This window comes from Typopeltis vanoorti, chromosome 4 (assembly GCF_054136105.1).
Source record: "Typopeltis vanoorti isolate ZY-2024b chromosome 4, IOZ_Tvanoo_1.0, whole genome shotgun sequence".
Taxonomy (NCBI): domain Eukaryota; kingdom Metazoa; phylum Arthropoda; class Arachnida; order Uropygi; family Thelyphonidae; genus Typopeltis; species Typopeltis vanoorti.
Window position 1 is genome coordinate 137,868,503 of NC_143552.1, and position 27,226 is coordinate 137,895,728.

The 27,226-nt window shown below is 34.6% G+C and overlaps 1 protein-coding gene across 2 annotated transcripts in view; it reads right to left on the minus strand.

Annotated features, from left to right (window-relative positions):
• LOC150107706 (ubiquitin-like modifier-activating enzyme 6) overlaps positions 1-27,226 on the minus strand; it is a 701,981-nt gene that overhangs the window by 129,493 nt on the left and 545,262 nt on the right. For both annotated transcript variants that reach the window (XM_090391479.1, XM_090391480.1), the window contains exons 27-28: positions 19,732-19,795; positions 17,066-17,135 (exon numbers count right to left, since the gene is read on the minus strand). In XM_090391479.1, coding sequence (XP_090247605.1) covers positions 17,066-17,135; positions 19,732-19,795 — 134 coding nt within the window. The remainder of the gene's footprint in view (positions 1-17,065; positions 17,136-19,731; positions 19,796-27,226) is intronic.

Below are 27,226 nucleotides of genomic sequence, written 5' to 3' on the forward strand. Positions count from 1 at the left end.
TAAATTAAAGATACCAAGAAATTATATACTTGGTTTAATCTTTTATCCAAGTGAAAGTAAACAAGTTTGCACCTGAACTATTTTCAGGACTGGGGCAACTCGCATAAAGAAGCTAATGACTTCACATCACTTGCCTTAATATCCCATAATGCAAAGCATATCTCCTTACTGACATGTATAATGCTATGCATCATGGGAAGGGCTCTCATCAGTGGGAGCCAGACCCAGTGATGAGACCTCAATAAAGGTTGAAACCGATCTAAGTAGTGACCCCCCTTTCCATAATGCATAGCATTATACATGTCTGAAAGGAAATGTACTTTGCATTATGGGATATTAAGGCAAGTGATGTGAAGTCATTAGCTTCTTTATACAAGTTGCCCCGGCCCTGAAAATAGTTCAGGTACAAATTTGTTTGATTACACTTGGATAAAGGGTTAAACCAATATATAATTTCTTGGTATCTTTAATTTATATGGAAGAAAGAGTAAAGATATACCTGCAAGTATTACTACTATTATCATCATCATGGTTATTCAGGATACAGGAATATAAGAGATAAGTGCCATTTACTTTTGTACAGAATAAAATTACATATCATACTGAAAAAAAAAATGTAAGAAAGTTTTAAAAAAGAATCAAAGTTAAGCAGCTTCCAGAGGTGAACTGTAGACCTAGTATACAAATATTATTAGAGTAAAAATGATGGAGTTTGAAAATAATAATCAAAACTTGGAGACTCAGTGGTAGACAATGAAAAAATATTAATTCAGCCAGAAAAGCATGTGGTGAATTTGTTCGTAAGGAAAATCAGAACTCCATGGTACACTCAAGAAACTAGAGAGACAGTCACAGAAAAGATGAAAGTTCTAAGCAAGTAAGTCAGCATATGCTCTGAGACAGTACAGAGAAAAATCTAAAAAAACAATCAATGTGTAAAAATACAAAGTCATGTTTAGAGTATAGAAGATAAATATGAGGAAGGTGGCAAAATATTTTGGAAACTATTGACAAAGCTCAGAAATGGAGGAAAGAGTACTAGAGGAATCAGATAATACAGGTGACATTGAAACTGAAAGATACTTTAGATATCTGGAGTAATTACTTTGAAAGATTGCTAAATGAAACAAGCAGTAACAGTACAGTGGTAAAAATATTTAAGGAGTTCATATCAATACTTGAGGTAGAAAACGCCATCAAAAACCTGAAATGTGGAAAGACAGCTGAAGTGTATGATATTCAATCAGAAACGCTCAAACAGGAGTATAAAAGTTTTACACTGACTGCACTGTGAAATTCAGAAGACATGGTTAGGTCAAATTTCAGATGATTGGAGTAGAACTCTCATAGTGTCCATAAAAACGGAAATAAAATAGAATGTGAGAATTACAGAAGAATTTCCCTGCTGCATGTTCAGGTAAGATTTATGCAAGCATATTTAAGAAAAGGTTAAAAAAGTGTGTGAAGGGAAAACTTGAAAAGCAGAAAAAGCTGTATTCAAGACAAACAGAGGCTGTATGGATCAGATTTTTATTTTAAGACAGAGTTGAGAAATCATAGGAATATTATCACCAAATTCTGTATTTAAGTTTTACCAACCTGGAAAAGCATACAGCAATGTGGTAAGAAATAGCTGTTCAAAAAAGTACAATTATATGATAGAAGAAAGAGTATTGTAAGAGGAATGGTAAATGGGGCATTGTACCAAGCAATATACATAGTCTATTTTAAGTTGTAATTCAGTTGGAATTGGAGGTATAGGAAGATGGTGTAATTTAAAATCAGATAGAGACAACAAGTGTAAATTATTTCCACTGTTATTGATTATTTATATGGAGTGGAATTAGGCATGATATCAGAATTCTAGATGTTATCTCACTTTTACTGTATGTAGATAATGTTATATTATTAAATAAATCCACTAAAATGTTTCACGATTCATTAACTAAATTGAATTATTGCTGTAACATATATCTGGTATGAAAATCAGTGCTAAAAAGGCAAAGACTATTTACATTACTTCTCAGCTGGTTAGGCACAATTTTCAGCAAAGATGGCAAATTAAATATGAAAATGGATAAGAGAATAAACAAAGCTGGTATCATGAGGGTAGGGGGGAAGGATCATCAAATGAATAATTTTTATGGAATAAGAGAGTTAGTCAAAAACTAAACTATCAGTATACAAGTTGTGTCAAAACCAATTTTAACTTATGGATCTGAGATAGAAATAAAACAATGACCATTGCTTGGATAGTGAATGAAATGGAATGGCAGAAGTGCTCTGATAATGAATGTGTATAAAGCAAGGTATGATAATCAATGTGTAACTAAATGGTTACTCTGGGTCTCCCACAATGTGTTTTTGACTCCATACAAATACCCATGTAATAATAACAGTGATTTTCTATACACACCAGAAGCAGACAGTTCATGTTTCAGTATTTCAATATTGCATAGTGATAGCAGAAGATGTGTGCTGGAAGATCATAAAAGCAAGGCATCGTCTTATTACAGAATCTATGTTTGGGTTTGATATTTTATTTATTTTACACTGAAAATCCAGATAAATTAGTTAAACTGGGTAATCTTACATGATCTTTTTCTAAATCATCTGCATCCCAAAAAAGTCAGCCTTCTTCCTGAATCAAATTAACTCTACAAGATGAAGCAATAATGAAGAGCTCATTTTTGATCTTGGTTTCCTATTTTATTATTATTATGTGACACCTCCAGGGAGTCCAAAGACTCATCAAGGGAGAGTGTGCCAACAGCATCGAACGATTGATCCCTTCCAACTACTAACCGTAATCAAACTTGCTTAACTTGGTGAGCCATTGGTAGTAGAGGCTCTACCAATCGACCAACCTTTGATTTTACCCACCAAGTAATCAAGAAACTACACATAAAAATTCTCAGAAAAATTAGGTAAAGAGATGGCATCAATGGAAGAATCACATGAAAAATAAGAATATTAGAAAGGAACTTGGCAAACAAAGATATTAAGAAGGAAAGTGATAGTGTTAATATTCAGGAATATGTGAGCAGAGCTAATCTCAGGTGGTATGATCACTTAAACATAATGGAAGAGGAAAGATTAGCAAAGCAGGTTTCATGCCAAGATGCAAAAAACAGAAGAAGAAGACAGGGGTCTAGGTGATTGATGCAGTCAGAGAAGTGATTAAGAAGCCTGAAATATAAGATCTAACAATACCCGGCAGATAACAGACTGGAAGGAAAATTGTTGATAAGAAGTCAGTGATATAAACTTTTCATGCAGTACCATCATATTATCCTGTACATTCCTTGAAGGTAAATATCAGGAATTTCATAAGAATGATGATACTTGTGTTTAAATCAACTTTTATTATCACTGGAAGTATTCAAACTTGCTATAGTATGTTTAACGCATAAATTTCTTTCTGGGGAGTGTAAGAATTTTCCATTATGTTAATATTCATTTAAATTATAAGCCTTAGAATACAATATTCCCTATTGAAAAACAGGACTGCCAAAATAGGAAGCTGTTAAATTATCCAGTTGTTTAAATTATGTAGGAATTTAACTTTTTTTTTGTCACATTAATTTCAGTGTAAATTATTCAAGGATATTGATGAAGGATGGTGCTCAAAGTATGAGTGCAGCCGAAGTGAATGGAAGCATATCAAGGAGATCAGCTACTTGTCTGATGAGTAAAAAAGCAAATGTGAAAGAGCAATGTATGAGTAATAAAAAGGGGTAATCTTATTAAGAAAGAAAGAAAGTAAAGTAAATGTAAAGTGCATGCTATCCTAATGTAAGATAGGTAGGTGAAAGGGAGACAGAATGGATGCGGTGTGATGGTCATGAATAAAACAGAAAAGAGGAAGCAGTTTGTCCTACTGTCATGCATGGAGAGGATCAAATGAGGAGCAGAAGTGAAGTTAGTATAAATAATGTGTGAGAATGTTTGCTGAGAAAGGGACACTAGTAATTAGTTAACTGGAGTGAAAAATGAATTAAGTTGGTTGCAGAGCGGGACAGGGTAGTTACAGAAGAATGGCTGCTGAAAGTGGAGGAAAGTAGCTTCCAGTAAACGGAGAATTGCAAGCGAATGATGGTATAAGAGAGTGATGGTGTGAAGATTGCTCTGCTGAGAGAAAGAGAAGGCTGGGAAATGAGAATTAGGGAGTGAAGCAATGAGTGTAAACTATCACTTTCATGCAGAATAGATGTGAGATGAACAATGGCAAAAGAGGAATGGGTGGGTGGTGAATGGAATTCAAGAGGATGGCCTCAATGGAGACATGAAAATTAAATTAATTTATTTAGCATATGATAGGACTACGAGAAATTCTTGAGCTAAACTATATACAGACTGATAGTTCATCAACCAGCTGATGATACTCTCTGCAAATAAATGCAAATTCATGAGGGCTCCAGGAAAGGAGTGTATTACTATTATTATTATTACATGACGCCTCCAAGGAGTCCAAAGACTCTTCAGGGAAGGGCACCAACTCTACAGCTCTCTGTCTCTACCACTCAGAACAATCCACCAACTACAACGAACTGTATCATCTACACCAACGCCCTCTATTACCCACCACCATCACTAGTATTTCCACAGACAATCAAAAACATTCATGCCCGTGGCAGGATTTGAATCTGCAGCCTTTTGGCTGGAGGCCAAATATGCTAATCACTCGGGCCAACCAGGCCAGTACAGTCATCTGCACAGCACCACACATGCAAAAAGGGTGACTCTGAAATTTCCCACAGATGTAGTAACAGGGTACAGTGGCCTTGTCCAGTCCTAAATCTGTTTAGCTGGCTCAAGAGGGGTCGAGGTAGAATGAATCCTGGCAGGTATGGATGGTTGGATCTGTGATCAGGTACTTGTTTGTAGTTCATTGCAGTCTTCTCCAATCAGCCCTGGGGACTGATTCATCATCATCAATTTCCTGACATGTATCCCCAAGGGGAGTTCAGGTTACTATGACAGCACTACATGATTAAGTTTACATTATTATTAATCTCCTATCAATAATTTTCCTCCAAATCAATCTATTAACTTGTGAGCACTCCAATATTGTCATATTTAACATTTCGTGATTCTAAGGTACTTCTGATTGAATCAATCCACCTAGACTTTATCTTCCTCCGGGTCTCTTTCCTGCCATCTTAGTATCAAACATCTGTTTTGCTAACCTTTCTTCACCTATTTTATTTAAATTACCATACCATTAGATTAGCTCTGCTAACACATTCTTCAATGCTAATAATGTCGAGTTCCTTTCTAATACCTTCATTCTTAATAAGATTCTGTCATCGGTTCACTCCCCTAATTTTTCTCAGAACCTCTCATATCTGTTGTCTCTAGTCTTTGATCAAGTGCTTTATTTCTAACCCTAATAATAATAAATTTAGTTTAATCCTTTATCCAAGTGTAAGCAAACAAAGTTTGCGCCTGAAAATATCTTCAGGACTGAGGTAAGGAAGTGCAACACCAGGCAACTCCGAGCAAAGGCAGACCAAGCTCTTATCACTCCTTGTCTCAGTATCTTCCATAATGCAGCACATCTCCTTGCAGACATATATACTGCTATGCATTAAGGGAAGGGCACTATCCTGACCGGTTTTGACCTTTAATGAGGTCTTGTCAGTGGGAGTCAGACCCAAACGTGTAGATACTAAGGCAGAAGCAATAGGAGAGGTCATATTTACCTATATGAATTGCCAACAGTTGCACCACTTTATTATTGAATTACTCTGGATTTAGAAAAAGATGTTGGAAGTTTATTTTGCACTTGGTTAGACTATAATAAATTTAGTTTAATCTTTTATCCAAGTATAAGCAAACAAAGTTTGCGCCTGAAAATATCTTCAGGACTGAGTTAAGGTGGTGCAACACCAGGCAAATCCGAGCAAAGGTGGATCAAGCTCTCTCATCACTCCTTGTCTCAGTAGCTCCCATAATGCAAAGCGCATCTCCTCGCGGACAAGTATACTGCTATGCACTAAGAGAAGGGCCACTACACAGACTGGTTTCGACCTTTATTGAGGTCTCGTCAGTGGGAGGCAGACCCAAACGGGAACCCAACTCATGGATCCATAACTTAAAGCTGTTTTGAACACTGTCTTATATACTGTTAGTATTGTATTTTGCCTAATTTTTCTCTTATTCAATATAAATTTATTCAGCTAGCTACCCACCATACCAGCTTTGCTTATTCTGCTGTCTATTTCCAGATTTAATCTGCCATCTTCACTAAAAACTGTGCCTAAATAGCTGAAATATTTTACTTGTTCTATACTCCATTCAGAACACAGCTGAAGTTTTCCATGTTCCTGCCTATTTGCATAAGTTTGATATTTTTGTGATTTTCATGCCAAATTTGTTACAGCTGTTATTCAATTTAGTTAAAGAATCCTGGAGAGTTGCACTAGATGTGATTAGGAGTACAGCATTTGCATAAAGCAAAGAGCCAAGTTTGACATCTCCAATTCTAAGATCAGGCCTAATGTCACTTTCAACGATAGATGATGAATAAGAGTGGAGAAAATGTGCATCCTTGTCTTACCCCTGATTTTACAAGAAACTATCTTCCTGTATTTCCTTCAATTGTAACTGCTGACTGACAATTTAAATATAGACCATGTATTGCTGTGTATAATTTTCCATTCACCCCATACAATTGTAGAGTTTTGAAAAACTTTTCTCTGGGTACCTTGCTGTATGCATTTTCCAGAGCTACAAAACTTAAGTACATATCTTTGTTATATTCCCATGATTTCTCAACTATTTTTGAAAAATCTCGACAACCTCTATTTGGCCTGAACCCTGCTTGTTCTTCTCCAAGTTTTACTTCCACTAATCTTTCTCAACCTCGTTTCAAGTATGCCCACATAAATCTTACCTGAAACACTTAGTAGAGAAATTCTTCTGTAATTCTCGCATTCAGTTTTATTCCCTTTTTTATAGATAGGTACTATAAGAGCTCTACTCCAATCATTGGGAATTCATCCTTCTGTCCAAGCCTTCTGAATTATACAGTGTAGCCACTGTAAAACTTTTATACCTCCATACTTAACCTTTTCTGGTCAAATATCATCTACTCCAGCTGCCTTTCCAATTTTCAAGTTTTTGATGGCTTTTTCTTCCTCAAGTATCGTCATGTACTCCTCTTTTCATTCCTCTTGAACATTTTCTAGTATGGTTCTGTCACTGCTTGGTTTGTTTTACAGTCTTTCAAAATAATTACTCCAGACTTCTAGGATATGCTTATCTTCAGTTTTCATGTCCTGGTGACAATCATCTGGTAATTCCACAAGCCATATGGGAGATTTGGAGGGAAGGCAGTGTACTGGAGGCAAAGAGATATCTTGATGAAAAGACAATATATGTTAATGAAATGAAAATCAGAAATAACAATATATGTTATTTCTGATTTTCTTTATTTCTTTGATGATAGCTTCTTCTCTTCTGAAGCATGCCAGAGTGATATGAGAAAGAATAGGTGATCATGGAAGAGGAGTATATCGTAAGGTACCAAAACTGGTTCTCATTGTGCCTGTCAGTTTGTTTATGATCCTTTCTTTCATGCTTATACGGTGATCAGAAAAAATTTTGAAAAATTATGGAGAAAACTACTGTGTTATAGAGTAAAAACTTTAGTTTAATATAAACCTAAACCCAGCCTATTCACTGGGTAAGATGGCTTCTATATTTGGAGAAATTCTAGAGACAATAATCCTTTCAAAAAGTTTGTAAGGAGCACAGAGTAATGCTAGTTTAACTACCACTCTAACGTTTAATGTTATACTTAAGTGAATAATGTAGAGAGTTTTCTATGATTTGTTACAAGAGGATTTGAATAGGTTGTCAGAAAATATCTTTAACTTTCTTTTTTCCCAAATGTTTTTGGTAAGTTAGACCAAGGTCATGTTTGACACCGAGATAACAAGGATTACTTTCATGGAATAGAGTCCTGTTGTTTTCTATGAGCCTGGTGGTTATTTAGGGAAAGCAGAAACAGTTTTGCTAGAATTAGGAGATAGTTCCCAATGTTCAAAGCAATTTTGTAGTGAGCTCAGATCTTTGTTCGGTGTTTCCTCAAGGCCTTGGAAGGTACTGTCTTAGGTGGCAATAGCTATGTCATCAGCATAGATAAGGTTTTGACTATCTGTTGGAGGAGTATAGTCTATGTGCAGGTTGAATAAAGGTGGGGTGAGGTCAGATGCTTGTGGCAATTCATCCTATAAGATAAATGTTCTAATTTTTTATGAATTCAGATGAACCTTTATTTTCCAATTGGAATGCATTTGTCATAGTAATTTTAGTGTTTTGGGCAGTTGATTATTTTAGCTACTTTATACAGCAAACATTTCTTCCATATGGTGTCATAGGCTGATGATGAAGGCAGTACCTCTTTATAAACACTTTTGGTATTCAGCTTCTGCCAGGCCTAAACCCAGTCTGTTCAATGGGTAAGATGGCTTCTATATTTGGAGAAATTCTAGAGACAATAATCCTTTCAAAACGTTTGTAAGAAGCACAGAAATGCTATAGGGTGGTAGTTAAACTTTAAGTTTAACTACCACTCTAATGTTTAATGTTCAACTTAAGTGAATAATGTAGAGAGTTTTCTATGATTTGTTACAAGAGGATCTGAATAGGTCTTCGGTTGACTTATTAGGTTTTGGCAGGGCTATTATCTATGATTCATTACATAGTTTTGATGCCATTCATCATTTATTATTGTGGAGAGGAAATTAGATAGCCGGGATAGTTACTGGATTGGAGTTTGCTGTAGATGTAGGACATGATAAGAACTCTTTTTATAAAGATAATGGATTTCTTTTTTTTGATGACTGTAGGAATTTTTATTTAGCTGTTTTCTGCTAAGATTACTGCACTACTGTTAGGGTTTACTTTTCCTTTTTTCCTGTTTGGAGAGTTGGTACATCCTAGTTGATGGAGCAGTAATCAATCCTTGCGACTTGATTGTTGTTCAGTTGTGGTTGTTCATTTCTTCATGCCAGTAAGGATTTTCAACCATCATTCAAGGTCCTTAAGAGGGAAGAAGCACTGTTTATATGATTCTGTTGTTCATATTCTGTCAAAAGAATACCACTATCAGTTGAACAACATGGTGCAAAGATTTTTTGAATCCTCTTAGGATGTGCTTCTTGCTAGATGCCATGAGATTTCTAGTGAATCTTTCATAGTTATAAACTGTCAGTGGAATTATGTTGATGTTGTTTTCAATAAATTCAGTAAATTTTGGTCAGCTTGCTCTTCTAAGATTCCATCGAGGTATTGTGGCAGTGAACAGTTTGTAATTTTAATTTATATTTTGTGTTAATAAGGCTGCAGAACTGGAAGGAATATCATTATATATATATATATATATATATATATATATGTATGAGATGAGACCTCAATAAAGGTTCAAACCGGTCTGGGTAGTGGACCCCCTTGCCTTTAATGCATAGCATCATACATCTCCTCAAGGAGATGTGCTTTGCAGTAAGGGTAAATATTAAGAATAGTGATCAGAGCTTATTCCACTTTTACCATGAGTTACCTAAAACTTGCACTACTTGCAGGCACAAACTTGACTTACTTGGGAAATGGATTAAAACCAGGTTTAAAATAACTTGGCATGTTTATCGCATATTATACCCAAGGTAAAAAACTTTCTACACACACACACATATATATATATATATATATATATATATATATATATATATATATATATATATACCAGATCGACATAATAGGGTGATGAAACAAAAAAGACAAAAACTGGTGAGATCTTTCTGAGAAATAAATACAAAATGTTATATTCTGAAAATGAGAATCAAGGAAAAGAAAGAGTAGCCGAGGATGGGCTGGCAATTTGGGATTTAGCCAACCAAATTGTATTCTTATTGGTTAAACCAAAATAAAAATGATGGTACAACATGACAAATTTACACGCTGGCTGGGGCGTACCCAGTTAAACAAGGTCCCCGTTGTTTCGCCAGGGAAACAGGGCGAACAGCAAAAATTCAGCTACTGGAACAAATCTGAAAACAAACCCCAACTCAACATCACCAGAGTTAAAGATCGGTACTATCAACGTAAGAAGCCTGAATGGCAAAGAAATGGAGCTAGCTGGATAAGTACCAGATCGACATAACAGGGGTGACTGAAACAAAAAAGACAAAAACTGGTGAGATCTTTCTGAACAATAAATACAAAATGTTATATTCAGGCAATAACAATCAAGGAAAAGGAGTAGCCATAGTATTCAACACAAAATACGAGGCTAATCTTCTTGAATGGCAGGCAATCTCAAGTAGAGTAATGTGGGCAATTTTATGAGAATGGGGAACTGGACAATGAGACTTATTTGTACCTATGGTCCCACAGAAGGTTCTACTAAAGGTAGAAGTTGAGGAATTTTTTGAAACTTTAGAAAAAGCAACTGACACAATGAAAAAGGAAAAGTTGGTCCTTCTTGGGGATGTAAATAGCAGAGTAGGAAATGATTGTCAGACAAACAAAAATACTTTGGGAAAATTTGGAGAAAAGAGCAAAGCTAATAATAATGGCAAATATCTGTTGGATTACAGCTCAGGACATGGAATGGTTATTACTAACACCATGTTCCAACATAAAAACGTGCACAAATTCACATGGAGAGAAGAGGCAAGGAATAAGAAAAGTCTTGTTAATAGTGATATTTTCTCCCTGGTGCAGGACACCAGAGTGTACACAGGATTTGAAATTGGAATTGATCACTATTTAGTCTTGAGCAGGATAAAATTGAATTTCATATTGAAAAGAATAACATGTAAGAAAGTTTTAATGCGAATAAAAGTTGAGCAGCTCTCACATCACACCAGCTTTGTTTATTCTGTTATCTTTTTTCAAATTCACTTCACGATGTTTACTAAAAATTGTACTTAAACAGCTAAAATATTTTATTTGTTCCATAGGTTTGCCAAAATGCAGTTGATGTTTTGCATGCTTCTGCTCCAAGTTTTAACATCATTGGAGTCCTGACAAATAAATTTAATCTGGAGGAAAACTGGTAATAGGAAGCTAGTAATAACATAAACAAATCATGATGTACTATCAAAGTATCCTGTATGCTACTTGATGCAGATATCAGGATTTGATGACGATAAGCACATCCATAGTGCAATTGGAAGAATGACAGTACTTTGTGCCCTTTGATTGGAAAAGGACTAAGTTCAGTTCTTGTCGTCACGAGAGGAATTTTTATATGGATGTTTTCAATTGAAGGTGAGTTAGCCAATCTCATGCAGAGATAGCAGGATTTTCCCTCCTGGAAACTCAGGTTTTTCATTCTGCATACAGACAAATCAGACATTAATACACTGCAATTTACAGACAAAACATACTAGTGGTGGTGGTGGGAAGTAGATGGTACTGGTGTAGATGATGATAGTATTTGTGGTTCTGTGTAGTTGGTGGGTTAAATAGTGGAGACGGATAATCGTGGGAGAAGAATGCCCTCCCAGGATGAGTCTTTGATTCCTTGGAAGTGTCACATAATAATAATTGCATGTTCTTACCAAAGTCTTCCCATGACTTTTCTTTAGCAAGTTTTACACAGTTTTTAGCTTTTTTACATTGGTCTCTGTATTCTTTAAGAGCTCAAGCAGACTTATTTGCCAGAAACTTGTGATATGCTTTCTTCTTTTCCTTCACTGCCTCCTTAACTTTCTGTGTCCACCATGAAGTTCTGATTTTTCTGTCATTGCAGACAACCTCACCACATGCCTCTCTAGCTGAATCAATCAGGGCTTGCCACTAGGTTTGGTTCGTGTTCTCAAACTCTTTGATTTTTTCTTGAATAATGTTTGTGTATTTTAGTCTACAGTTCACATCTGAGAGCTGCTCAACTTTTATTCACTTTAAAACTTTCTTACATGTTACTCTTTTCAAGAAATTCAATTTTATCCTGCTCAAGACTAAATAGTGATCACTTCCAATTTCAAATCCTCTGTACACTCTGGTGTCCTGCACCATGGAGAAAACATCACCATCAACAATAACATAGACAATGAGACTTTTCTTATTCCTTGCCTCTTCTCTCCATGTGAATTTGTGAACATTTTTATGTTGGAACATGGTGTTAGTAATAACCAATCCATGTACTCAGCAGAAATCCAACTGGCATTTGCCATTATTATAAGCTTTGCTCTTTTCTCCAAATTTTCCCCAAATATTTTTGTATGTCTGACAATCATTTCCTACTCTTATTTAAATTAAGGGGATATTAAATCCCATATTGTTTCAAAACCAAATAAGAAACTCAAAGATCGGAATCAAAGAGTTTCATGTCGAATATAGTAAACCATAAAAGTATCGGCGACTACTAGCGTAAGCTAAAGCACGTAGTACACTAGGCCAACTTGTAGCAAAGGTGGGGAAAGTTCTGATCGCTATTCTTAGTATTTCCCATAATGTAAAACTCATCTCCTAGGAGATGTATGATGTTATACATTATGGTGGGAGGTCACTACCCAGACGGTTTCGATCTTTATTTAAGATCTCATCAGTGAGTAGCTAGACCAAATTAACACCAAGTGTATAGCGAAAAAAACTTATTTCTTTGCTATATGAGTTGTCAATAAGGTGCACCCATTAAATTACATAAATAAAGAGCCAATAGGCTTCATTTTGGTAATGTAAACATTATTTAAATTAAGGGGATATTAAATCCCACATTGTTTCAAAACAGAATAAGAAACTCAAAGATCAGAATCAGAGTTTCATACTGAATATAGTAAACTATAAAAGTATCGGCGACTACAAGCTATGTGCTTTAGCTTACACTAGTAGTCGCCAATACTTTTATAGTTTACTATATTCGGCATGAAACTCTTTGATTCCGATCTTTGAACTTCTTATTCGGTTTTGAAACAATGTGGGATTTAATATCCCCTTAATTTAAATAACATTTACATCGCCGAAATGAAGCCTATTGGCTCTTTATTTATGTAATTTAATGGGTGCACCTTTTTGACAACTCATATAGCAAAGTATATAAGTTCTTTTCGCTATACCCTTGGTATTATTTGGTCTAGCTACTCACTGATGAGATCTCAATAAAGATCGAAACCAGTCTGGGTAGTGACCTCCCACCATAATGTATAACATCATACATCTCCTAGGAGATGAGTTTTACATTATGAGAAATACTAAGAATAGCGATCAGAACTTTCCCCACCTTTGCTACAAGTAGCCCTGGTTTGTACTACATGCTTTAGCTTACGCCAGCAGTCGCCGATACTTTTATAGTTTACTATATTCGGCATCGGAATCTTTGATTCTGATCTTTGAGTTTCTTATTCGGATTTGAAACAATGTGGGATTTAATATCCTCTTAATTTAAATAATGTTTACATCGCAGAAATTAAGCCTACTGGCTCTTTATTTATGTAATTTCCTACTCTGCTATTTAGATCTCCAACAAGGACCAACTTTTCCTTTTTCATTGTGTCAGTTGCTTTCTCTAAAGCCTCAAAAAATTCCTCCACTTCTACCTTAGTAGAACCTTCTGTTGGACCATGGGCACAAATAAGTCTCATTGTCCAGTTCTCAATTCTGATATCTGCCCACATCACTCTATTTGAGACTGCCTGCAATTCAAGAAGATTAGCCTCATATTTAGTGTTGAATACAATGGCTACTCCTTCTTTTCCTTGATTCTCATTGCCAGAATATAACATTTTGTATTTATTGCTCAGAAAGATCTCACCATTTTTGTCTTTTTTCTTTTTTTTTGTTTCATCACCCTATTATGTCAATCTGGTACTTATCTAATTCCTCAGCTAGCTCCATTTCTTTGCCAATCAGGCTTCTTATGTTGATAGTACCGATCTTCAACTCTGGTGATATTAAGTAGGTGTACGTTTTATGGTTTGTTCCAGTAGCTGACTTTTCGCTGTTTGTCCTGGTTCCCTGGTGAAAACAACAGGGACCTTGTTTAACCGGGCAATGCCCCAGCCGGAATGAAATTCTGTCATGTTGTACCATCATTTTATATTTTGGTTTAAGCCAATAAGAATACAATTTGGTCGGCTAAATCCCAAATTGCAGCCCATCCCCAGCCATTCAGTATCCAGGTGGATACTTAACAGGGTGCACCACGAGAAGGCGAGGATTGGACGAATTAGCTCAGATGCCTAATTACCCTAAAGGCTATGTGCGGGTCTCCTCTCAGTTATACAGCTTTGACCCTTAAGCACCCCTTAATGTCAATTTATTACATGTTTAAAATTAGTAAATTTATATTATCTTTATAATACATAATATGAGTTGAAAAATGCTTAATGTATATTATACTTATATATATACAGTAGGGAGAAAAAGTATTTTGAATAGGAAATGTCATTTATTATTAACTACACTTGTAAAAGAATAATTTCGAAAGTTCTGTACATTACAAATATAGCAACTGGGATAATTTAATAACAATTTTAATCTTTAGGTCAGTTAAAGGTCTAAATCTGAGAAAACAAAATGTACTGATTTTTTGATTCAGGTGATCTAATCTTATAGAAAAGTATAGGTGGCAAGTGCTTCCTAACCCCATATAGAACTAACATTAGCCCTGAAATCTATTCCCTAATTTGAAAGAACCTCAAATGGGAAAGACTTTGCTACCACTAATAAGGTTCCTGCTGAACTGACTGATCATATATATTAACATGGCAGGCTTTCTGATAAAAATATAAGACTTATATAAGAACTGATAAGGCAGAATGGAGATTATATTGAAGACCTGTAAATGAAGTTTGGTAAATAATATCATCACCATCATCAAATTCCTGCCACGTATCCTGTACCCTCAAGGGGTATACAGGATATGATAGTACTACATAAAAAATTTACATCATTACTAACTTCCTATCTACAGTTTTCCTCAAAATAAATCTGTTACCTGTCAAGGCTCCAATATTGTTAGATCTTATATTTCTAATTTAAGATCTAAGGCCTTCTAAGGCACTTTTTACTCAATCCACCTATGTCTTCCTCTAGGTCTTTTTCCTGCCAACCTGACAGAGAACACTTGTTTTGCTAATCTTTCCTCTCCCATTCTGTTTAAGTGACCATACCACCTGAGATTAGCTCTGCTAATGCATTCCTGAATGCTGACAATGTCAAGTTCTTTCCTAATATCCTCGTTTTTAAAATGATATTGCCATTATTGTCATCTGTTCACACCCCTAATCCTTCTCAGGACTCTCATATCTGCAGTCTCTAGCCTTTGATCTTTACTTCTAACCCAGCTCTCAGATCCATAACTTAAAATTGGTTTGAACACTGTCTTGTATACAGCTAATTTAGTGTTTTGACTAATTTCTTTCTTATTCCATATAAATTTATTCAGTTGGCTTCCTACTATACCAGCTTTGTTGATTCTGTTGTCTATATTTAATTTACCAGCTTCACTAAAAATCATGCCTAAGTAGCTGAAATGTTTTACTTGTGTTATAGATTTTCTATTCACAATGCAGTTGATATTTTCAATGTTATTGCCTATTTTCATTGTCAATGTCTTGTTATTGCTGACCTTCATACCATATCTATTACAATGGTTATTCAATTTAGTAAGGGAATCTTGCAGACTTTTAGCAGATTTATTTAGAAGTATAACATCATCTGCATAAAGCAAAGAGCTGATATTAGCATCTCCAATTTTGATATCAGGTTTAATATCACTTTCCTTCATAATGTGCTCCATCTGATGAAATACATCCTTGTCTGATACCAGATTTAACATTAAACCATCTTCCTGTACCTCCTTCAATTCTAACTGCTGATTTACAACTCAAAAAAAGACTAAGTACCGCTTGATATAATGCATCACTGACACCATACAACTGTAGCATTTTTAATAGCTTCACTCTTGGCACCTTGTCATATGCTTTTTCCAGACCTACAAAACTTAAATACAGATTTTTGTTATATTCTCATTACTTCTCAACTATTTGTTGTAAATAAATAAATAAATATCGGGTTTAATAATAGAAGTACAACATGCAGAACTTTTGAAATGACCCTTGTATAAACATATCTTACTGCTGTTAATGTACAGTATGAGCCTCCATAGCTCAGTTGGTATACACAAGACCTTGCATATATGTATAAGGCATCAAAAGTAGTTCTCAACACCCATAACTTAAAGGAGAACATATTCCAACAGACTTAGCTTTTGATCATTATTTTCATAAGTCATCAGTGTTTACATAAAACTGTGTTTCTGTGTTCTCACAGAATGATGTTGAATGTCACTATTTACAATACTATTTTTCATTTGAATGACTGAAGTAATATGGTCTCCAGGTACACGAAATTCATCTTTTCAAACTTTATAAAGAGCTCTAGAGCTTTGCATTTTAGTATGATTCAAGTATGCACAATGAGCATTCCAAAGCTCATTCTGACACAACTTCAGTAATGTAATATTAAATATAAACAGCACATCAACTTGCTAAACAAATCAAATGAATAACTTAATTACATTCTATTGCAAATTACAGGAACTGGAGTAATGGGGAAAGAGAGATAAAAGAAGGGGTCACCTAGACACGTTTGTTTGTAATCAGAAAATGATGGAAAAAAAAAATTTGACATCTGCTTTCATTTTAGAATACAAGTTGATTGAAATCATGTAACATTAGCCTTGTATTTTATTCTTCTAGTTTCACAAAAAGGAATAAAGATTCAGACAACAATGTCATCACAGGAAGAGCATTATGTGTTTCCAGTAAAGTTACCAGAATGAATAATAATTCTAATCTTAGAGTTATCACTATATCTAAGAGCATTATAACAAAGTCATACTGAAGTGGAAGTTATAGTAATCGTCCCATTGCATCTTACCTAAAAGAGGATTTCATGGTAATACGCTCCAGCAAATGATCATGCTTCAAGTTTTTTTCTATTATGGCATAATCAAAATTAAAGTCATTAAACCTCTTTTATCAATATATATTTTAATGAGGTATAAGTAAATATTAAGTGTTATGGGATTAATCTTGAAAATATATACCTGAGTGTTATATGGGATTTTCCACATAACTGCTAAAAGTTGAGCCATGGAAGTAATGAAGATGAAATGCCTAAATGAAGAATAACAATGATATGTTAATATTATTAGTATTGATTATTATCAATTATTAATACAGTCCATAATTTTCAAGACTGAGCAATGGGTTAATAGTTTCCTGCAAAATAATATTCTTCAAAATGTTTGCAATTTTAGAATATACACATACAATTAAAATACTGTAACTCAAAAAATCAGCTTCCTCCCCCCCACACACTATGTAGCTTAATACAGTATGGTGTTTTGAAAACTGCTATTTATTCGATGAGAGCAGGTGGGTGCATTGTCCATCTTTTAGGATCTAAAAGGGAGCTTTTAGATTCTAAAATTTTATGCTGATGCATGCTGTTTAGGCTACAATAATGCAGGTATATGCAACTACAATGAAGTGCAATCAGTTTGCAGCAACCACATCCTCTGTCTATACTTCTATGTTAGTGGACCTCTTAGTAGTCTTGGGTATATGTCCCAGTCAACAGGCATTAAACCACCAGAATGGAGGAAGCTGTCTAAACGTGAAGCAATCAAGTCTGGAATTCAAACCTCACAGAAAAAAGGCCAAGTCACTGTGCTATCTGGTACTACTAAGTGGTAGATGAGTTTCACTGTCTAGTATACCATCACCACTTTATTTACTGGAGCTTGAAGAAGCCAAAACTCTTTACTCCAGAATTACAATTTACTTTTTTTTCTAATTTCTTCAGCGCAATATGAGTGACATTTCAGACTTGTTTCAGACATCAGCTGAGAGATCCAATATTTCTCCTTTTTTTTAAGGATGTACCAATTTAAAATAGTTATTTTTGCAGTCTGTTTGCAAGATAGTAAAAGGAACTTTTAATAATGTTGTTTTTGCTAAGTGTCTATCATATTGTTTTTTGTGGGACTTATGATGAAATTTCATCCATAATAGACCGAGATTTTGTAACTAATTCTTGGTCGGTCAAGACCCATTTACCAGTATGAATTGATTGATTTTTTTGTGGGTAGTCCTTGCATTTTCTAAAAAACTGTTGAATTTTTCTTGTATTTCTTGTAGGAAATACAAGAAAAAAGGACAAATGCATGTTAATAAAACTGTCCTTTGCATAATGGATTGCAACAATTTCTTCTGATGTGATGCCATTTTAACTGTGACAGCACCTTTAAGAATAAAGAAGTACTTCTTATGATAATGTGAAAACAACTTTAGTATATATTTCATTTCCAAAAAACACATATGCTGATTTTTACCACAGTTTGACAGTATACCTCTTTTTGAAAAACAATGTATATACGAGGGTGGTCTGAAAAGTTCTTGGCCTAACAATGAAAAAAAAAACGAATTTATAATTTCAAAATTATTTTTATTTTTCAACATAATCTCCCTTAAGACTATTACATTTATTCCAGCAATGCTCCAGCACCATTATCCCATCCCTGTAGTGGTTCTCAGTAAGATCTGCAAAATACCCCTCTACAGCTGCAATCACCTCTTGATTCGAAGAAAAACACTGCCCAGTGAGGAAGAGTTTGTTTTGGGAAGAGACAGAAGTCAGAGAGAGCCAAATATAGGGAATATGGTGGTTGTTCCAAAAATTCAGAGTGCAGATTTCTTAATTTTCCCATTACCAAAACACCTTTGTAGGTAGGTGCATTGTCCTAATGAAAGATGATTTTTTACTTCTGCAAACCGGGTCTTTTCTCACAAATTTTTTCATCTAGTCTGGTTAAAAGATCGGAATAATATTCCCTGGTTATTGTTTTACTCTTTTCAAGATAATTAATAAACAAAATGCCTTTAGCATCCCAAAACAATGATGCCATGATCTTTCCTGCTGATGGAACCAACTTTGTCTTCTTTGATGCTGAACAACAGGTTTCTGTCTACTATTTTGACTGCTGTTTGGATTCTGATGTGTAATGGTGAATCCAAGTCTCATCCATAGTAATAAATTGATGCACAAAATCAGTTTCATTCTTGTTAAAATGCTCCAAGCACTGTTCAAAGATTTTCGTGTGAATGCGTTTTTGATCTGCTGTGAGCAAGCATGACACCCATCTTGTGTGAAGCTTTTTCATTTGCAATTCTTCATGCAAAATATATCCTACACATTCTTTTGAAATGCCTATAGTCTCAGCAATTTCAAGCACTTTGACTCACTGGTCATCCAATACCTTATTGTGCACTTGATCAATTTACATATATAACTTACACTTTTTGGACGTCCTTCATATGGATCATCTTCAAGGCTGGTACAGCCACATTCAAATCGGCAGCCCATTAAATTTTCAAAAATGAAGGAGAAGAGTGCCCAATGAAGAGTGTCAGAAGACAACACTTTGTCTTCCAACAGTTGTATAAAAAAAACTACTTGATAGAATGCCTTGCAATTTCACATTGATACTTATGACAGATGTACCAACTTGAAAAAAAAAAAAAAAATCTTGCCGATAGTGTCGCCATTTAAGGCTGAGAACTTTTCAGACCACCCTCATGTGTATGTATGTATATATATATATGTGGGAAATAATTTTAAAAGAATACAAATTTTGCCTGAAAATCAGATGATTTAGTGGTACGTAAAAAAATGTTACAGCTACAAAGATTAAAGAAATATGTAACTTACAATTTGTTTTCTATTTGGAATGAAAGTGGAGAAGGAGGCTGTTTGGGAGACCGCCAGAAAAATGCTGGTAGGGAGAAAAAAAAAAAATAACCGTTAATTTTTCATACAGTTTAGAAAGTTGTGGCTATTATATGTATTCAGTTCAAGATTAATTTTGATAACCTTTTCTTCACTGCTACCATTTATTTATTTATTTATTTTATTTATGCTGATCTATGAAAAGAAAACACAAGCCATATCTCATGTCCCATCCCCACAGACAACATATGATAAATTATCAGTGTCAGGCAAATTATCAGTTTCAAATAATCAGGCAAATTCCATTCTTCTGATAGTGCAGACATCTAAATGAATAAAAACCCTGTTATTTATTTCGAAATGCATAAAAATGAACCCATCCATATTTTCAAGAAAAGGAGTACTTCTAAAAAGAATCTTAATATTAGTTACTTATGCATCATAAGTAACTATGATGATACATCATAAGTAACTATGATGTATCATCATAGTTACTTATGATGATAAGTAACTATGATGATACATCATAAGTAACATTTGCTTTCCTATGTACGTTGCTGTGGTTTTGATAGTAACTGCATGCCACAATTTGCTGTTTATCCTATATCATTTATTTGGAGCCACGGCCACAATTCTCTCATGGATTTTCTTGATCATCTCAATAATCAACATCCTAATATAAAATTCACAGCTGAACTTGAAGATGACAATTCCCTACCTTTCCTGGATATAAAACTATCCTGCTGCTCAGTTTTATATCCTAAGCCTAAAAAAAAAGAAAAAAAAAAGAAAAAGAGATATAATAATATTACCGGCAGATAAAGGCAATGCTACAGTTGTCCCTAGTTCTGAAGATTACCATAGTAAGATGCTTCAATTGCTTGAAAATAATGTCAATTCAATACTTCAGGAAGATGCAACTTGAGAACTACAAAATCGCACCAATAATTTATTAAAAACAACAACTGAACTATCTCGCAACATTCGCTTTTCTCTACGCTCTCTTCAACCGCTTATCCCACGTATTTATGGAGTTCCTAAAATCCACAAGGAAAACATTCCTCTTCATCCAATTGTGGAAGGTACTGATTCTCCGACTTACAAACTTTCTAAACATCTTGCTAAATACCTCAGATGTTTTTCTAACAAGTCTTCATCTTTCATCAACAACACCATGGACTTTGTATCACACATTAAGGATATAACTATCAACAAGAATGACATCATAGCTAGTTTTGACATAGTTTCCTTATTTACAAATGTCCCTACGGAAGAAATACTGATATTACTAAAAGACAAATTATCCAAAAAAAGTTTGCTTTACTGACCCATTGCATTAAGTCTGGTTACTTTCGATATCAAGACACCATCTACAAACAAAACCAAGGTCTAACGATGGGCAATCAATCCTTTATCCCCTATTCTTGAAAACGTTTATTTAGAGGATTTTGAAACAAAAGCTATATCCTCCTTCTCATTTAAACCTAAACTTTGGAAACATTATGTGGATGACATTTTTATTATTTGGAGCCACGGCCACAATTCTCTCATGGATTTTCTTGATCATCTCAATAATCAACATCCTAATATAAAATTCACAGCTGAACTTGAAGATGACATTCCCTACCTTTCCTGGATATAAAACTGTCCGCTGCTCTGGAATATTTAGAATTTCAATGTATAGAAAACCTACACACACTAATAGATATCTTCATAGCCAGTCCCATCATTTCCCTCCACAAAAACTTGGAACTATTTCTACCTTAGGACATAGAGCACGCTCTCTTCTTAATAGCCCGGATGAACTACAAAAAAAATTAATTACCTCTCATATGTCTTTAGACAAAATGGATATTCTGATAGAATGATTAAAAAATTCCTTCCAGATCCTCCTAGTTACCGAACTGAAGAAATAACCAATATTAAGGGTAATATCTCTATCCCATACATCAGTTCAATTTCTCGAAAATTAGCTAGAGTTCTTAAGAAATACAACATCAGGACTTTATTTACTACACTTCCAAAAATCTGCTCTCTAGTAAGCCATCTGAAGCCTCATCATCATAAACTGAAATATCCTTGCGTGTACAAGATATGGTGTGACTGTAATATCCCTTATTTTGGTCAAACAGATAAATAAGAGAGACATCTCTTACAAAAGAACATGTACCAGTGCCTTGTCCAGTCATGTTCTTTTCTTGAACAATCCTGATGATGAACATTAGGGTCATTCAGTCTGCTGGGATAGATCCAAAAACATCTTTCGTTGCCATGATGAGTTTGAAAGAAAAATTGTGGAGTCCAGAGAAATCATCCTTAATAGTGAACACTTAAATAACAATTTCAGCTACAACCTCCCAGATAGCCATTCTGCTGTTGTTCAGTACTGGCGTTCATGAGACTGCAAGCACGCACTCACCAAACAATGCCACGACTGGAAGAACAACTTAAATGTAACTACAATGTTTTTTCATGTTAATTATGTACTGCAATTTTTTCCTGTGTTTCTCAGTTTTTTTAAACTTCAGTGTTTTTATTGCTATTTCCTATTTTTAAACGACACCTGAAGAAGGCTGTCAAAAGCCAAAACTAGTTGTGTGTTATAGCATTAAAACCTTACAATTATTCTCGGTTTTTTCAGTTATTACATTATCTTTATACAAATATATATATATGGCTGAGAGACATTTTTGAAACAGATTAAATGGCTAGAAGCCCAGAGATAAAATTAGAAACATTATTTTATTTAAATAAACTGCACAACTAGTTTTGTCTTCTTAGAAGACTTTGTTGAGGGTATAACATGAGAGAAATACCAACAAATACCTGCATTACTTCAACTCTGGATCTGGCTCCCACTGAAGAGACCTCAATAAAGGTTGAAACCGGTCTGGGTAGTGGCCCTTCCCATAATGCATAGCATAATACATGTCTATAAGGAGATGTGCTTTGTATTATGGGATACTAAGGCAAGTGATGTGAAGTCATACCACTTTTACCACGAGTTGTCCCAGTCCTGAAAATACTTCAGGTGCAAACTTTGTTTGCTTACACTTGGATAAAGGATTAAACCAAGTATATAATTTCTTGGTATGTTTAATTTAAAATATTAACAAACATTTGTTGAGAGAAAATCTATACATTAAAATGCAAATATATTAACATTTGAAGTTCTGTTGGGCGTGCATACGCATTGAAGATCTCGAGCACCAAAGTTGGATAGCAGCACAATGACAGTCTGGGAGACTCATTCCTCAGTCACTTCAATAGCCTACATCTAAGAATCCAGTTTACGATGGGAAAGGAAAATTAGTAGATAAGGATCTAAAATTTAGGGGACACATCGCCAAATTTGTGAAGACAACACAAAGACTTCTGGGAATGATGCGGAGTGCACTGACATATAGAAGTAGGGAGATTCTTGTTCCATTATATAAGGCTTTGATTAGGCCACACATGGACTATTGTGCCCAGATTTGGTCACCAGGTTTTCAGAAGGATGAAGAGATGTTGGAAAGGGTCCAAAGGCAACTGACTAAGGTAGTTTCTGACCTCTGGAATGTTGAGTATGAGGAAAGATTGAGAAGATGTAATTTGCAGAGTCTGGTGGAGAGAAGGAAGAGGGGGAGATATGATAGAGACCTACAAGTTGGTAAGGGGTTGTTATAAGATCAATGGTGGAGAAGTTCTACAGAGAATAGTGGGAGATCAGGGGAGAACCAGAGGTCATCCCTGGAAACTGTATAAGGAGGGTGTGAATAAGGGAGTGAGAGGAAGGTTTTTTTCGTGCAGAGTTGTGAATGATTGGAATGCCTTGCCTGAGAGCGTGGTGTCTGCAAATAGTTTGAGTGTGTTTAAGACACGGTATGATGAGATGTGTGTGTGTGTGTGTGTGTGATAAAAGGACCTCCCGAATGAGTCTTTGACTCCATGAGGTCTTGTTTAATAATAATAATAACAATAGTTTACCCTTCCTAGACACCTTGGTAACATGCCTTCCTAATGGTAACCTTTCGTTCACTGTATATAGAAAACCTACACACACACAGGCAGATACATTCACTAAACACTAACTCTCCCACCACTACCCATCTCAATATGGCATTATTAAAACTCAAACCAACAGAGTCCACAATTTTTGTTCCAGTGGCTACAGGGATTACAGAATTAAAAAAATAATCAGGTCCTTCCCCCGTTTCTTGGCCATCTTTTCAGAATGATTTCAGAAATAACTCTCTCCTCTCTCTCAATGCCTGGAGTATATAAAGCACCCTGTTCTCTGGCAAGGTGGCTTATTTCGGACAGACAGGTAGATCAGCCACTGTCCGTTTGAATGAACACAAATCATATATCTACAACATAGACTATGGTCAATCAGGCATTGCAAATCATGTATTGGACACAACTCACAGGAACTTCTGGAAGAAAACAACCATGCTCCACCATAGTAAATCTAAAAAGGAAAGACTATTTTTGGAATCTGCAAAAGCTCAGAAATCAACCAAATCTCAACAAATACGGATGCATAAAACTTCCCAAAATTTGGGAAATAATAATCATAAGATATCACAGTTTACGTTCTAGGCTGCCTACAAATGCCCATTAACCTAGACTTTAGAGTCACCCACCCACCCACGTGTTTTATTTAGTATTGTGTCAGTTTTGTGTGTGTTACAAGTGCTATTTGTACTCCTTGAAGATATTTCAGTGACTGAAACAAAATATTGAAGGATTAAAATTAGTTTTTGATCCTTTCCTAGTGTCAATACTCCATTAAACCTCCAGCCCTTTATTAGGGCTTTATATCTGAAGGTGAGTTAGCTGGTTTCGTATGAAGGTGGCAGGGTTTTTTTCTTCCTGAAAACCCAAGTTTTTCATCCTGCAAAACAGACAAACTAGTCAGAAGAATACATGCAATATAAAGGTATATGGGAATAAGGATTAACCACCCTATTTCCATCAGATTGGATTTCAAAAGCCTGCATAGGTTTATGTATAAGTGTGAAATATGAAAGAAATATAATGTCTCTTCAGATTCCATTTTTTTTTGTTAACTGCTACTACAGTGTGGGAACAAATCAAACAGCACAGTTTTCCTTTAAAGAAGGTAAAGAAATACTCACTCTTCCATCGTTCTTGAAATTCATTATTTTCACTCTTGTATATATATTTTTGAACTACAGACATTCTCACTTGTTTGGGGGCTACAATCTTTTATGTGTTTTGAAGAAATTTAGAAAAGTTGTGGAATTTTAATCAAAAAAATATGCCAACTTTCATTAACACATTAGGTATGTAATGCACACAAATCAGGTTTTGTAGACTCATGGCAGTTGGTGGTTGATTGTAAGATTTTAGAGAGAAAAGATCCATATACTAGGTTTTAATATAAACCACAATTCAATGACTTAAAATTCTTTACTTAAATTATGTGAATTTATTAACTTAATTAAATACATTTATTAATGAAAACATAACCTTATAAATAGTATCCACCAATATTTACAAGATCTACTTTTCAAATAAATATCCATCTGTGATCAACTTTGTTTACTTAAAAAATTATTTATTGGTGTATTTATTTTAATTTAAAATTTTTAATTATTTACTATACATCACTCTAAAGAAGAATTAAAAAAAAATGAGAGAGTGAGATTAAGACTGATGTTATGATAAGCAGAATAACCCTTTCCCCCCACAATATTTGAACATCTAACATGGTAGATTGGTAGATTAGACTTTAATAAATCTTAAGTGATGATGCTTTTATGATAGTAATGCTAATAATAAAATTATTAGCATTGGAAAGCACAAAAACTATTATTTTGAGCTTTCTGAAGTCACAAAATTTGTATTGCTTGTTTGACACTGTAATCTTTTTGTAATTTCATGTATAATCACTCACCATATTTCATAAAACGAGGCCAAGCAATTTGGTAATTTGTCTTAATTATATTCATTTGTGAAAATGCTGCTTCACACAAATACATAAAAAGCAGGCATATAAATTTCAGCACATTTTCTTAATTTGGGATACTTGTGACATGCCAAATATATTTTCAAATTATCTTCCATTGCCCTTGCTTTGACAAAAAATTTTTATTAAAGTTATTTATTTCTGCCCTTAAGTTCAAGAATATCAATATGAAAGATAGTTGACAGATTTTCTGCAGTTGCTTCAACTTTTATGTTACAATCAAATGGGAAAACTCATAAATAAAACTATTCTATCAAGTTTTTTTTTTTTTTTTTAATTTTGGAAATGATGATCAAAATATGCAATAAGGTTCCTAATTTCTTTGATGTATTTAATTCTGCTGAAATGGGCAGTAATAGAACTTTTTAATCAGGTGATCATGTCTGCTTAAAAGCATTTACAGAACTTATATGAATAATTGTTTAATCCTGACCTTGCAGTTCATTTAATTTACATTTAGTTTGGATGTAACACCTGCAATGCTAAATCTAATAAGCAAACATCATCTTCCAAATGCTTGGATTCATCATCCCTTGCAGCAAGAAAGTGTTTAATATCACAATTTAAATCTTTAAATTGCTATAGAAATTAGCCTCAGTCCTGTAAAAGATAGTTGCTATTCTTTAAGAAATTCTTACAAGGAAACTTCTCATATAGTAGTCAAGAATATATCTTCAATATGTTCAATATATTCTTGTCATATATATTGACTTTTTATATATTTTTATACATATATATTTGTCATTTGTGCAAATATCATTTGCACAAATGACACATCTGTAGGTAGATAAAAGAAGAAAAACAAGAAGCTAAAAATGAGTTCTCATTCACATTTGTACAATTCTACACATGGAATGGATTAATAATGGTGGGAACTAACATTCTGATGCAGATATGTGACTGCATGAAGTCCTATTTAACCCCCAACAATCAATTTTAGTTGAAGTTTAGCAATCCCTAAACTACACATCTGAATTCAGATAAATAAAAGTGAATGAATCTGTGATAAAAACCAATCATTCCAATAAGTTTGCAATTTAAATATGCAAAGAATAGAGGATGCTCAGCCAAATGATATTGTAGTATAGTTGTTGCCTATGCATATGTAAGCTTGCACTTAACTGTGCAAGCCTACATATGCATAATATAATGGGAGATGGGAAAACAGATGTTTAAGTAAACTATTCTATGCTAAGAGCAGGAGAAGATATTAATTTGAAAATTTATTTATTCATATAAGGTCTCCCCCCCCCTGTTCCCCCACTTCCCTTAGGAGTGGTTGAGCCCTCCTTAGGTGGAATTAATTATGTATTTTATGACTGTTGATCCATGTGTGTTCACGGGCTGGTTTGCTGTCCTGAAGTATGAAAAACCCAAGTTTCTGGGTGAAAAAACCCCTCTACCTCCATATGAGACTGGCTAACTCACCTTTAGTCGAAAGAGACCAAATAAAGGTTCCTCACGTCATAGACAGAAATCAAACCTAGGTCTTTCCGAACA